This window comes from Lycium barbarum, chromosome 9 (genome assembly GCF_019175385.1).
Source record: "Lycium barbarum isolate Lr01 chromosome 9, ASM1917538v2, whole genome shotgun sequence".
Classification (NCBI taxonomy): Eukaryota; Viridiplantae; Streptophyta; class Magnoliopsida; order Solanales; family Solanaceae; genus Lycium; species Lycium barbarum.
In genome coordinates, this window is record NC_083345.1 from 101,443,956 (window position 1) to 101,458,600 (window position 14,645).

The 14,645-nt window shown below is 34.4% G+C and overlaps 1 protein-coding gene across 2 annotated transcripts; it reads right to left on the reverse strand.

Annotated features, from left to right (window-relative positions):
- Positions 1 to 417: 417 nt before the first annotated feature.
- On the reverse strand, positions 418 to 11,142 carry LOC132609184 (ornithine aminotransferase, mitochondrial). 2 transcript variants are annotated; one of them, XM_060323050.1, is made up of 10 exons: positions 10,736 to 11,142; positions 7,562 to 7,670; positions 6,111 to 6,341; positions 5,526 to 5,685; positions 5,344 to 5,399; positions 4,860 to 5,012; positions 4,652 to 4,749; positions 3,826 to 3,906; positions 3,493 to 3,726; positions 418 to 871 (listed from the first exon to the last, which is right to left on the reverse strand). In XM_060323050.1, exons 1-10 carry the CDS (start codon positions 10,876 to 10,878, stop codon positions 721 to 723), a joined length of 1,416 nt encoding a protein of 471 aa, XP_060179033.1. In that variant the 5' UTR covers positions 10,879 to 11,142; the 3' UTR covers positions 418 to 720. The 2 variants fall into 2 exon arrangements, with proteins under 2 accessions (XP_060179033.1, XP_060179034.1); XM_060323051.1 differs by lacking the exon at positions 7,562 to 7,670 and having other exon boundaries at positions 10,736 to 10,874.
- Between the last annotated feature and the right edge of the window lie 3,503 nt (positions 11,143 to 14,645).

Sequence of the window (14,645 nt, forward strand, 5' to 3'; positions counted from 1 at the left end):
GCATGGTTATAACTTTATCTTTTAAATTCTTTAGCTTAAATTACAATTACCCTTTAATCTAAGCTTTAATAGTTCACGTAAGTTATAAATATTGGTTCATCTATTTCATATTAACTGATTGGTATGAACTATGAAGATTACCAATTTCATTTATTAATATAGTTCTTATCTTTAACATTTTTTTCTGTGATATTGATATTCTATACTTACATTTAGTAGTGACATTCATTAATGAGACTTATCGAATATTGCATTTCAATTTTGTTTCTAACTATTTGATTATTAAGCAAAAACTTAATAATAATTCATAACTTCAATTAGTTTTTTGTATTGAATCGACCATTAGGTGACCTTTCAAAATACCAAAAATTAATCGAACCGAACCGATACCGAAGAAAAACCGAGATAATGGGACGGTTTTGAAAACTCTAATTTTGATTATACAAAATAAAATAACCGAAAAATTAGTATGGTATAAATTCTATAAATTAATCGACCGAACCGTACCATTGACACCACACCACTAGAACTAGTTAGGCTCTGATTTCTAGCATGGTACAGACAGTGGTTTTAACTGACACCTAATAGTTGATTGTGCATAATGTGATGATAGTTTCTACCGTGACGTAAAGGTAAATGTATCGGTGGATATGAAATGTATCCTGTATAAAAAGAAGAGGGACCTACTGCTGCTATTTATGAAAACTACCTTACAAGATCTTATGAAGAGCCATATAAGTCACGGCCACACCGATCACACACACTGGAGGTAGCATGGGAGACTGTTGGTGGCTTCTCTTTCTGCATCTTTGGTAGATCATGTTCCAAAACATCATGCAGTGCCTTGGAGCCTTCCTGGAGCTCCTCTAAACTGTTAATACAGCAATAACACAATTGAATGGTATATCGGTGTTGTAGCGATCACATAAACTTTAAGATTTACATCTATAAGAATCACATAATGAACCGAGCCTACTGCTATCTTCTTAAAGGAAACATTCACTTGTCTTACTTTTCCCATTAGGAAGTACCTTTCATGTTCAAGAATTTAATAAAAGGGCTTTTTTCGTTTTTGGCCCGTCGCCGAAACTAATTATGGGCGCTAGCCCTAATATACAAAACCTGCACACTTGATTATGTATATTTTGTGTATACAATATGTCTATTTATACTTAATATACAAAAACCTATACATTTGCTAGCTATTATTCTTTTGAGCGGTCCAAAAGTGTAATTATCCCTTAATAAAATGTCCTACACAGGGGTGCCGGGGGGGGGGGGGGGGGGGGGGTACTCTGTTTACCCTATACGATAAAAAAGAGGACCAGCTGTTTAAAGAGAACAGGGGATTGAACGAGGAATAAAACAATGGGATAGATTGAAATGGAAAAGAAAAGCAACGAGGTTGAATATGTGGCTCCACGTCCACAGTTAAAGATTCAGGGCCAAGACAAACCAAATGGTGACAAATGCATTGCTTCTCTACACTGCTTGATCATTTTTCCTCAATGACTTACCTCACTATGCTCTTCGTTGATTTCAAATTTGATACCAAATTAAGCATACAACAGCACTTCAATGGCATTAAAATCAGCAATTAATTTGAAGCTGAAAAGGGAAAGACCAAACCGATACCTAACCTAGCTAAGTTAGATGGAGATTAGCGCAATATTGCTGGAGAACTCCCAAATTAAATAATATAAGAAGAGATTCAGATGGATGATAATTATTCAGATGGGGACAATTGCCTAGTGATTTCCTGCTTACTAAGTGGTAGGGATAGCTAAACTCAACTGTTAAACTTCATAGGTGCCTGAATTTCTATTTGCATAGTAGATAATCAAATGATCTTCCTGGGTTCTCCACTTAGGAAATCATAAAGAGAAAACATTCTAAAACAATACAGATATGACAATCCACATGCAACAACCACTAACGAATATAAGAAAAAGACTACGGCAGAGAGGTTATGAGAGGAGCAACGAATGATTAGTACTGCTGTTATGTGCAGCTGGGACGTGACACAGCATGGGGATGTGGCATTAAGGGGCGAGCTAAAACAGCATATTCTCAACTGAATTGGGAGCAAATATCGTAAATTTGACAACAAGAAGAGCAACTACTACATGACTCTGCAGCAAATGCAAACATATTTAGTGGACCAGCTAGTTACATAATTTTCTCTTTTTACTTTCCTGAAAAGGCACATATGTGCTGAAAACATAGGGCAGTTGCCTTCCATTACTAGTGTAATTACATCATCTTGTACCCACCTTATTAAAACAGACAACAACAACAACACCCAGTGAAATCCCACATCGTGGGGTCTGGGGAGGGTAGAGTGTACGCAGACCTTACTCCTACCAAGGTAGGATGGCTGTTTCCGAAAGACCCTCAGCTCAAGAAAAGCATAAAAGCATAAAAAAAGTCAGATCAAACACAGACCCCAGACCCCAGAATATTCTAAAATTTTCCAAATGAGTTTAAAACACAGAATATTATACTTTGAAGTTTCACAAATTCGTAGAGTAAAATCTAATTACGACCTTTACACTTAGATTAAATGAGAAGACTGCTAGTTGTTAGATACAGGGTTTGGGTCGTATGAGCTGACTTTGTTGGGGAAACAACAGAAACTTTCTGAATGTATAATTTGAGTTCTTATTTCAAGTTTTACCCCATGCAAAATTAACAACCAGCTTTCATAACAATTGAAAATGGAAGGTCAATTGTCTAAAACAAATAATTCATTCACCACATCATTGAGCAATCAGCGATATAAGTTGACATTGAGATAGTATTTGCATTCCATAATTTAAACTAGAATGCAGAGTTATGTTATGGGATGAAAGTTACTTATTTGATTTCATTTTTTAGAAAAGTGAACAATTTTACCATACTTTAAATTGAAAAGCAGCAATATAACCATTATCCTGGAACAGAAGCAAGGTTTAATTGTATTAATGGTGACTTTTGTAAATGACATAGCTACATGGTCCTACAAGTTTAACATGCTACTTCTCGCTGACATAAACATTCATATATTTCAGTTTCTGAAGGATATGAATTCTCACTTATAACAAAGCCAATAGAATAATTTTCTACAACCACATATGGATATACCGCAAGGATATTAGATAAGAGTTAGGAACTACTTCCATCTAATGTAGCTAGCTGCAACTCAGTGAAATTGAGGAAGAGAAATTTCTACATTCTCCTCAAACGGAAAGGAACGGTGAAAAGAATGATTAAATATGTAGGGACACCACAGAAAATGAGTTGAAGTTGGAATATTTGGAGGTGAAGAAAATTTGTCTTCAAGTTATAACAGGAATCATTCTCCGTTTAAAAAAATAGGAAAGAGAGAGGATTATACAACTGATGATTCTGAGCTGATCACTGCTAGGTTCGTCGCTTTCTCACAAGAAATGATGATGCTATCTCCGCTAATAAAGGGGAAGCAACTATAAGATTTAAGAAAAAAGGGCATACCTCATTGATAACGGGGGAGTCAAGCGTATTATAGAGTCATGAGTTGGCTTAGCAAGAATTCCTCTCTCCTTCAGTTTCATACATATGTCATAAGCTGTCACAGGTAATAAGGACTTGCTATTTAGCTCCACAGCGTTGAATAGGCCTTTCCCTCGAACTTCTTTTATGAAATGAGGAAATTGCTGCTGAATCTTCATCAGCTGATGTCTAAGCTGCTCTCCCATTTGAGCAGATCTATTATCAAAGATACCATTTATAAAGATTGATACAGACATTTGCTGATTATCAAGAAACATAAATGCAGGATCTGGTGTAACGCAAGGAACTTGATACCTCTCTGCAAGTCTTTCGTCTCTAATCACGTCTAAAGATGCAATTGCAACTGCACTGGCCAAAGGATTCCCCCCAAATGTGCTGATGTGATAGAAAAGAAAAAAGGCATGTATCATGAAACAGAGACAAATTAATGTAAAGAATTAGAAAACATCCAGATAGTCGTTGGCTGCAGTGATCTATGGTAGGGATATAGCAAGTCAATAAAATCATAAGGGTAAAAATAACACAGAGCAGGAGTTAAAATTTAACATACTTTTGCTTCAAATACATCTACTGAACTAGAAGAACCGGAACATAATATGGTTTTAGTTTGTAAAATCTTTTCACCTTAAAATCAGAGCTATTGGACGATCAAAACTGGTTGTCCACATTGCTAGCTGGTGCCTTGACTAGCTACGATTACTAGTATAACTATAGAGGAAAGAAACTGGACATCAATGCTGACAAGAATCAGAATAAAATCTTTGGCATTTTCTACAATGAAGAAGAATTACAAGCAATTGTTACCCTGATAGCCTTGACTAAACTATCGACTAAGCCTACTCCTCCAGGTTCTAGTATCTTTTTTGTTCTTTTATCTCCTTCATAAGCCATAAAGCTATTAAAAGCATTTTTATCCATTAAAACGCACACCATCGTTTTATTATTTTTTGAAGCATCATTGATATCAAAACATAGAATTGTGCAAGTCAAATGAACCCGAGAAAGTTATTCGGAATCCATAACTTGCTCTTTTAAAAGTAACAAACTCTATCTGAAATCAACTGCAAGTCAAACAAATTAACAAGTAGTTATGAGAACTTCTCATATAGCAATTTGCAACCTTCCGTGCTCTCCAGCCTGAATGCAAAGCATAACATCTTTATCTGCAAGTACAGCGCTCACAGGCAAGACTCCACCACCTAATGCTTTCCCCAATATCTGCACAGCACATATTCAAAATTTAGGAGCATGATCACAAAGACTCAAGCTAGTAAAATATGTTCAAGAAATTTTAATTGTCTTCTTATAAGAACTATAACAGTCCTTACAACAACATCTGGACGAACTTCCTCCCAATCACAAGCCAGCAATCGACCAGAGCGTGCCAAGCCACTTTGTATTTCATCAGCAATCATCAAAATATTGTACTTTGAGCAAAGATCTCTAACAACCTTCAGGTAACCTTTCGGCGGAATTATAACCTGGAGAGGAGTACCAATATCATGTGTGGTAACATAGTAAGCACAAATATTTTTTCCATCAGGACAAGTGACAATAAACATACAGTGACAAGACCTTATTATCTTCCCACATGCAGTGCCCTTACCAGGTGGCACGAACAAAACATTTTTTTGAAAGAAATAAAAGGCCATGGAAAAGACTGAAAATACCAACAGTGATTTCAGGCCGAGTTTAGGCAGCTCTCACTACAAGCAAATATTTGTAAATTGTTTCTTGTTATAATATATTAGATATGATCATATATGCACTATATATTTCTAAAGGGTAACTTTGGTTGAAGAATACACATACCCCAGCCTCTCCTTGAATTGGTTCAAACAAAAAGCCAGCTATCTGATCTCCTTTTTCTGAAAACCATAAAATAGTGAAAAACAATGAGCTTCTACTATGTCTGCAATTAGGAAGTATGTATTTGACCACCGTTACTTTGCCAAGATCGATCCATCACCTTTACAGGCACGACCTTTATGTACCTTTAAATAATTTTTCAAGGGCAACAGCGTCTCCAAAATCAACTTTTAGTTGTCCAGGTAATAGGGGCCAAAAACCACGAGTAGCTTCATTGTCACAACTCATGGAGATTGCAGCCAATGTCCGACCGTGGAAGCATCCACAGCATGAGACAATTATAGCCTGCAAATGAAAAAGTTAACCAATATATACAGAAAAGTCTAGACAGACATTCGGGTCAATCTTAATAAAGAGGACATGGCATTTCATGGGGTCGTTAGGGAACTTTGAGGTGGAGTTCAATTATGTATGACAGGAAACCTACAGTTGACTTGAATCTCAGAGTTGGAATGCACCACAAAGCTGGATGCAGCAGGTTCAGGATTCAACTTTCATAACATTTACATAACAACCGGAAACTTCTGTAAGACTTGGGATAACTTAATTGGGGAGAGGATATTGTTTTTCATATACGCACTCTAAGAGATCTATCTATAACTTAACTAATTTGTGAACCCAATTAATAAGGTAAACTGCTGAGAAGCTGCTAAAGTTTGAGTTTCTGACAAAAACTGGATGCATGAAGTAGTAAGGTATATTTTCTTTACCTCATTTTTTGGTATTCTTTTCTTCATGTAACCCCACTTCCTTGCCAGCTTAAGAGCTGTTTCTACTCCTTCTGCACCAGTGTTCATAGGGAGCACCATATCATATCCAAACATGCTGGTTATACATTCTGCAAATACTGGAAACTTATCGTTATAGAAGGCACGAGAACTGAGAGTGAGCGTTTGAGCCTGTTCAGCTAATACTTTCATGATCTTTGGATGACAGTGTCCCTGAAAATAAAATTGAACTTTAATTCAGTACTTCTCTATTCTAATCTATGTGACCTGACAATATTTAATACACTCATCAAAATAGGATCCTCCACTTTCTTCATATTTCAAGAATTCAAATCCATTTATTAAATGAAAATTAAACCATCGTGTAACGAATACCTTATCAAAGATAACACTTAGATACTATAACAAATATTAGATCAAGTCAAATTGCATTTTCAACCTCAGTGCTTAGATGAAAGGGGTGTGGAAAATGAGCATCACTAAAGGTAGATTTCTTTTCATAACCTAAAGAGGATGATCACTTCATTATTTCTGTGTGATGTGTGCAAGAGTAGGAAATGACCGGAAACCTACTATTCGGTTGTGGTACAGCTATGGAGATGTAGAATATGTTTGTGGCATTATTTGAAATGCAAAGAGTGATGCCTAGAGAAGTCCATCAACGCTTACCATGTGGAGGGGCTGTAGAGCCCCAAAGGCATTCAGGAAAATGCGGTAAAATAGTCTCATTTGCATAATATGGAAATGTAGAAAGAGATATACAGGAAGTGTCTTGAAGGACAAGGTAGTGCCGTGTACAGGGTAAATCATATGACAAGGCAGTGCTGTGTACAGGGTAAATCATAGTTGTTTAAACATTTAATTTTTTGGTGCATACAGAGAAGTATGAATGTAAGACACGCTTATGGAATTTTGGAAGCTCTGAAGACTTAATCTTTGAAAACCTTACTTTTAGCACCCTATTTGTGTGGATATAACTATTTCAGAAAGGAATCAATTAACGATAAATGAACCTGATAAAGTGAATAAACGTCATCAACTACTTTACTAGTTTCTTTTGCTAATAGCATATATTAAGTAAGACAAGTTGACTGCTTTATATCTCTGCCAAGACAATTATGTCAAACATATTAGGTGGAGGAAATAATTGGTAATATGAACCTAGCAAAGTGGATAAATGAAACCAAGAGCCCTGAACTGCATGTCCTACAATGTCGTGAGTATATAAATGTACATCCAGGTGAGCATGGCATGCGAAGAATGGCCACAACACCTCCCTTCAACTCTTCGAATGAATTAACACGAACTATGGAGTTGGCAAGTGCATGCTAGAAGCCCGATAAAGAATACTACAAAGTTGATTCTACCTATATTTAGGAAATACTCAATAACAAATACCAAGATGTTCCAATAATTTCTCTTTCTCTTTTTACCTGATTGACAGCAGAATAAGCTGAGAGGAAATCAAGATACTTTTTCCCTTCTGGATCCCAGACGGATGAACCCTTAGCTTTAGAAAAAACAATAGGAATCGGATGGTAACTGCAATTCAGTCAGAAAAATCAGTATTTCCAACGCTATACCACCCACATAAGTTTTAATTTGTTCGTTAAATAACAAAAGTAACATGCTCTAATTTGTTTGTTAAATAACAAAAGTAACATGCTCGGCTGTCACATTAGCAACGCTCGCAAGAAAGAATTTCTTTGAAATATTAGCTGCAATTTGTTAAACTTGCAGCTAATTTCACTTTTGTATACTTGATGAAATAGTGAAGTGGTCCTCTCCACCATGGACATAGATCTCTTATTGACCAAACTGCATAAATTGTGCACCTCTTTCATTTGCTTTAGTTGCATCGACTTACTTGCCTAATTACGCACTACCCGAACTCCTGATTCTAACAAAAACTAAATGCAAAAAACAAACATTTCTACCTGATAAATTAGATCACACCAATGAGTCGATCCAAAAGATTAGTGGTTCAGAAGCCACATGAATTCTGGATTTAAACATTGCATCAGACAAAGCAGAGATTTCCCATAGTTCAACTCTCTTACAAGGATCCCTTTGACTAAGTTTTACTCATTGGAAAAGCCATTGCTAGAAAGCGGCCAGAAATCCGAGATATAATCACTCATTAAGTGCACAATTAATAGGGAAACCTTTTCCTACTGAAAGCATGAGCAGTTGACCACAAAGTTAATGCATCTTAGTTGTTCACTTTTCACTACTGTAAATAGCCTCCTACAATAAATCTCATTGAAAATATCAGCAGCAGTATGACCGCATCATAATAACAAACCAGTTATATTTTGTCAACCCCTTGGTGTTCTTATTTCCCTATTTCTGAATAGAGGGGTAATGGGATCACTCGAAATCTCTCATCTCCAGTTCTCACAGTTCAACGGGGCTCTTAACTTCACAGTACACCAATCAAAAAAAAAAACAAAAAAAAAAAAAAAGAAGAAGAAGAAGAACTCAGTTCAAGAAGCATGCCTATAAAGTACTTCATTCTTTTTCATTATGAATAGCGAACTCCTAATGATACCAGTACACTTCCGTGGCATGTTGGTCAATGTTGAAGTGCAAGGAACCACACTAGGATTGAAATAATTAATTCACTGTGCCTGTACTTTAAATGCCTTAAAGATCAACAAATTGAACTACTGATTGACTAGCGTGCACTAGCACTTGCAGTTTTGCAACTTCTAGTATACCTATCCACTATAACTAGAGTGTCTGGTTCTTTAGGACCAGGAGCGCTGCGTCTGCTTTTGAGAATCTAAATATACCCTCTGAAATAGCTGCATTCATTCCGTTATCGCCTAAATGAAATTGTAAAGTCCCTAGAGGAGCTGGAGAAGGGGCGCGGTGTTGAAATTGTTGAAGCGGAGAAATGAGTTGGAAAGGAGTGGAACGGAAGCAGACAAGTGAAGACCAAAAGAGACAGGCTTATGACTAAACACTACCCGGAACGAAGCCCAATCGATTCGAATGAGCTCTCCCAGGACTTGGGAATACCTAATTACCGTGCTGTACGTTAGACTAAGCTCAGAATTATAGGCCATACAATTGATGCATTATGATTTAGGAATGTCAAGTACCACACAACAGTATAACTTACAGAACATCTAACTAATGGCGGATAAACTTGCAAGAAGTAGAAGGGAACAACAAGGGGAATTAACATATAAAATACACTCTACAGGATGTTTAACAGGAACCAAGTTCTCAGGGCAAAACAGACAAACACCGTAATCAACTCTTAAGAGCCTTAAAAAAAAAAAAAAAAAAAAAACTAACTAATAGCCCGTTTGACCAAACTTTCAAAATTTGCTTGAAAAGTACTTCCTCCGGTTCGAAAAGCATGTCCACTTAGCCATTTGCACACTCCTTAAGAAAATATTAACTCCTACGCAAAAATAAGTAATTTGACTAAATTACCCCTAATTAAATAGGTATTAGGATTTGATCACTTAATACTTAATGAGGGCAAAATTGGAAAAGTAAGGTTAATTCTTTCTTGATTTGGTAAGTGGACATTCTTTTTTAACCAAAAAAAATAAAGGCTAAGCGGACGCTCTTTTTGAACCGGAGGGAGTAATTTTTGTCAGAAGTGTTTTTCATAAGTGCTTTAGAGAGCAGCAGTTTGTGTTTGACTAATCAATTGAAAAAATATTACAGCAATACTTTATAGTTGACTCCCCGGACCCCGCGCATAGTGGGAGCTTAGTGCCCGGACTGCCACTTTGTAGCTGACCAATATGCCAAACGTGCTTCTAGGGAAAATTATTTTTTTAGCTTCTAAAACAGTTTCTGCTAGTGCTCAAAAGCAATTATTTTTTCTCTAAATACTTCGTCAAACACCTCAGCTTTCTAAAATAAGTACTTTTGACTTTCAGAAACAGGCTATAAGACAAGTGGGCAAGCAGAGACTAATGGATGATATTAAGCAGACATTCATTTCAATTACCTAAATCATCATTTATTTAACAGTGCCAATCACAGGCAAACAAAAATTACCACTACTCCCTCCCTTTGTTTCACATAATGGAGAAAGCATTAATAATGTTGTTCCAATTTTACCCTTATTTAAATAAAGAGAGTTTTAAGTAACCAAAAAACTACTAAACCGCTAGTACATCTTGTATTATTAAGGGTAAGTTGGTATAAATAAATCTTACTTCCCAAGGAAGTAGTAGTTTTCTTAAGGAGTGTGTCGAGCTCAACACACCTCTTATTTTGAAAGGGAGGGAGTTAAAAAAGAGAAAAACTACAAAAGAGAATGATTTTGGAAAACAGAAGAAGCCCATAAACTTATGTCAAACAAATTACGAGATTCAAACTTTTTTAACTTTGACCGTGTGTTTGAACATACCATCTTTAAATTTTTCGAAATAAAATTTAAATATTTAAAAATTACGTAAAAAGTATTATAAGCCACCAAATATTTAAAAGATATATGAATTTATTGACTCGACTCTCGAAAAGAAAAAAATATCAAATAAATTGGTACCGAGGGAGTACCAGAAAATGGACTATGTAACCTTTAAAAAAAAAAAAAAAAGAGTGCCAGATAACTAATGAAAACCAAGAAATTTTACTTGTGGGCACTGCAGTCGTTCTCCAGGTTGATGAGATTTTGAGAAGGGGAAGATGAGTTTCCTTGAGGAAGAGCACTAAAACTTCTTCTCATGCAAATCCTTGTCAACAACATACACTGTAAAGGCCTCTTCATCATAGCCATCTTAACCAGAATTCAATCTAATTCACACAAGCTCAATAAATCTTTTTTGGTTGGTATTGACCAACAAAGCAAAAGACCAAATTAACACCAACCCTCTTTAATGATAATTCGTTTCAATCTTGAGTTGCGTTCTTGATTGCTTCAATTGATCACTTTCCTCCTTTTTTTTCTTTTTTCCTTCCACTTTTCTGTTACGTGACGTATCCTGCCACTCTATATGATGGAGTTGATGTCTTTATCTGGCGTCTAAATGCACAATTTCCTAAATGGCTCACCATTCGAGTGAGACTGCAACGACCAACAGACAATATTTTAATGAGAGTTGCTAAATTGTCACATCAAATTGACCCAAACTTGATTATATTTATATAAAAATTATCATAACTTCTATTGTATAATTTTAAATTAAGATAAGCTTGAGGAAGAAAAGATAGAAATGACATTAAGTAAGCATAAATTATTGAATTTGACCTAAATAATCATATGAATTTACTCATTTTAGATTATTATGTCCAAAATAGTGTGGTAAAAAGATTTTATCATATTTTAATTGGGCATTACTCATTTTGCCACAAACGGGTACAAATGGGGACATTAAAGTATGAATTTTGGGCATTAAAAATAACTTCACACGATTTTTATATAATAGTAGCTTATTATATTTCCTATATCAAAAATACCTTTTTATGAAAAAGAATAGATGAAAATTTCAAATTTTACTTTCTCCTCAATGTAATTATTATTTTTCTTTCCAATACATTGATTAGATAATTTTTTGCATGCCTTTTTTTAAAAAAATACTACTCCAAAAATGTCTTCATTGAACAAATCAGATAATTATCATATGCAACATATTGTTGACATGTTGAAGAAACTCAAGCCAATCCAATGTCTCAAGAATGTTTTTCCTTCTTCTTATAACAATCATGATAGTGGTGATCAGATGCTTCTCACCAACTTTGTACCAGTTAATAAGACATGGTTTCCAAAATAACATAAAGATAAGACTTCGTTTTTTTCTTTAATTCTAATTAGAATTCTTCCTTGATTTTTATGATCCTTGAAAAATTGATGTTTTTTGAATGTTTTGTTTTGTGGGTCAGTTCAAAATTGAATTAGTTTAATTTAGCTTAGTATTAGATTAGAATATAAAAAATAAAAAAAGGAATAATTACATTGTATGTTAATTAGGATAACAAAGCTATCAAAATTGACTAACCTTTTTAAATCTTACAAAAAATGACTCACTCCTTTCTCCTCCTCTTTCTCGCTCTCTCTCTCTTTCACACGCTCTCTGCCGCGCCACCTCTCTCTGAACCACCGGAAAATCCATTCAGATCTAGTGGTGGTGGAGCGAGGTGTGTGGCTGGTGGTTTTGGCTAGAGCTCCAGCGTGATCTCGTTGAGGGAGAGATAAAGATGAACGGAGAGGGAGAAAGTCCGTTGCTGCTCCTCGGACATCGTTGGTGGTGCTGGAGTTCCCTCGAAAACGGAACTCCGGCAATGGCTGGTAGCCGTTGCTGCTCCGTCGTTAGTGGTGTTGGAGTTAGCTTGTGTATAATATTTTTATAATAGTGTATAAGAGTTGTGTAAACACCCATATACACACCTCTTGGACACTATTATACATTTTATACACCTATAGATATAATGTATCTATCTAATATAAAAGTGCAATTTCTTATTCAAAATCAGTCTAGATCTATGTTTATACCCACTTATACAATATTGTAAATGTAAAAATGTCTATAAATGTGTATAAGTGCTTATTTTTGTGTATAATATTGTACAATTATATCTTTTAGTGTATATACATACACATTATACACTTTCATACACACATAGACATAATGTATCTATCTTTTGTATATAAGTATAATAACATTGAATAAAAGTGTTTTTGGGCTATATTTTTGCAATATAAGTCAATGAATTGTACATTTATGAAATTTTCCCCCAAAAAATTGCCAAGTGTTCATACTTCCGTCAATTTAAAAAAAAAATTATGTAACAAGTAGTTTTAACACTATGGTTGGGACAAAAAATGAATCAACTAGAACATAATCTAATCTAAGGCTTGAGGGCACAGCCATGGCTGCCACAGCTAGTTGACTTTAACTGAAACATTAAATTATCTTAATTTAGCTAAAAATTAGATATAATTGAGTAATAATTAGCAAGTTTTAATTTAATTCAATAAATTTTCTTTTAAACAAAATAGTGCATGTAACAAGTACTAAACACTATGGTTGACTTTAATTGAAATATTAGACTGGTTCAATTTAGCTAAGTATTATATAAGATTAGGTAAAACAAGTTTGATAACTATTGATTCAATGAATGTAATAAGTTGTCAACACTATGATTGACTTTAATTAAAATATTTAAATGCTTCAATTTAGCTAAGTATTATATAGGATCGAATAACAATTACCAACCTTTGATTTAATTCAATCATTTATAAAAAATAAAATAAAGTAGATGTAACGAGTAGTCAATACTATAGTTGACTTTAATTGAAACATTAAATTATCTTTATTAGTCAATGCTTGCATCTATCTCAAAATATGTGTCACTTTTCCTTTCTTGAGAATTAAGTTGACTAAAAATAGTAAAGTGGGATACATCAACAGTCTACTTAGTATTTTTGTGATTAAAGTTGGTCTTAGGTGTAATAAGACTTCTAAGTACTGCGCGCAATGTATACTAAGGTGCTTCCCGCCAGTTTTTGGACCGACTCGCATTAGGTCAGGTCGCGATTCAAAGAGGTGAAGGGTCCAAAAGTCTAAATAGAATTTTCCTGAGAAACTGGATTAGACTAATTTAATATTTTAGATTTTGAGTTTAGATATTTAAAAATTATACAGAAAAATACTATAAACTATAATTCTTCTTATATCAATATAGTAAAAAGATAAAACTTAAAATATTGGTAAAAGTTCATGTAATTTGAATTTCATGAAGCGCTAGCCAATTTTTCTTTTATTTGTAATAATTTGGTCCGCAAAAAGAAAAAGTACACGATTGAAATAAATAGCAATTGCATCTAAAAAATAACAGAAATTCAAAGTTGGTACTCATTATTTGGCTAAAAGAAATTATTTAGCAAAAAATGGTGTTCCGGGTAAGTTCTTTTTATAAATAAATTTGGCCAAAAAAGAAGAGATACATAATAAAATAAATAGCCTTTGCAGATACATATTAAAATAAATAGCCATTGCACAATGGAAGACATTTAAAAAAAAAGTTGAGATAAACTATTTACTGTATATTAAGATAAAGCAAGAAGATATACAAAATTAAAATAAATATACCATTATATGATTACGTGACAGTTAATAGTTGAAAAATACTCCACTTGGAAGGTGAATTTTTATTTTTTTTGTTGGACGACTCACGATGCAATGAAATTTGCAGTACTTGGGATCATTGACTTTATTCACTTCATCGAGTTGCTTTGATGCAGGAAGTTCAATGACCTTCATGGTCAGCAACTCATCAAGAATGGAAGAGACATCAGAGTTAAAAAAAAAAAAGTACAGTTTTGCTTCTAACTCCTTCAAGGGGGATGTTGACTGTTGACACCTAATTTTTGACCTTCCGTAATTTATTTCAATCACTCAGAGTCCCCGAATAATAAATAAAATGAGCTTGACATTTTTGAAAGCTTTAAATGAATTTTATAAATTGTCTAGGTTAGTATTTCATTCCCTTAAATTAATAAAAGGGATTTTCATGCATCATAAATTTATTTAGAAATTAATGAGT

Coding starts and splice junctions, on each gene's coding strand:
- LOC132609184 (XM_060323050.1), bottom strand. CDS start 10,878: ATGGCTATGATGAAGAGGCCTTTACAGTGTATGTTGTTGACAAGGATT. Junction 6,342..7,561: donor CTTATTCTGCTGTCAATCAG/GTAAAAAGAGAA, acceptor TTTTATTTTCAG/GGACACTGTCATCCAAAGAT. Junction 3,727..3,825: donor GACGAAAGACTTGCAGAGAG/GTATCAAGTTCC, acceptor CTTTGATAATAG/ATCTGCTCAAATGGGAGAGC.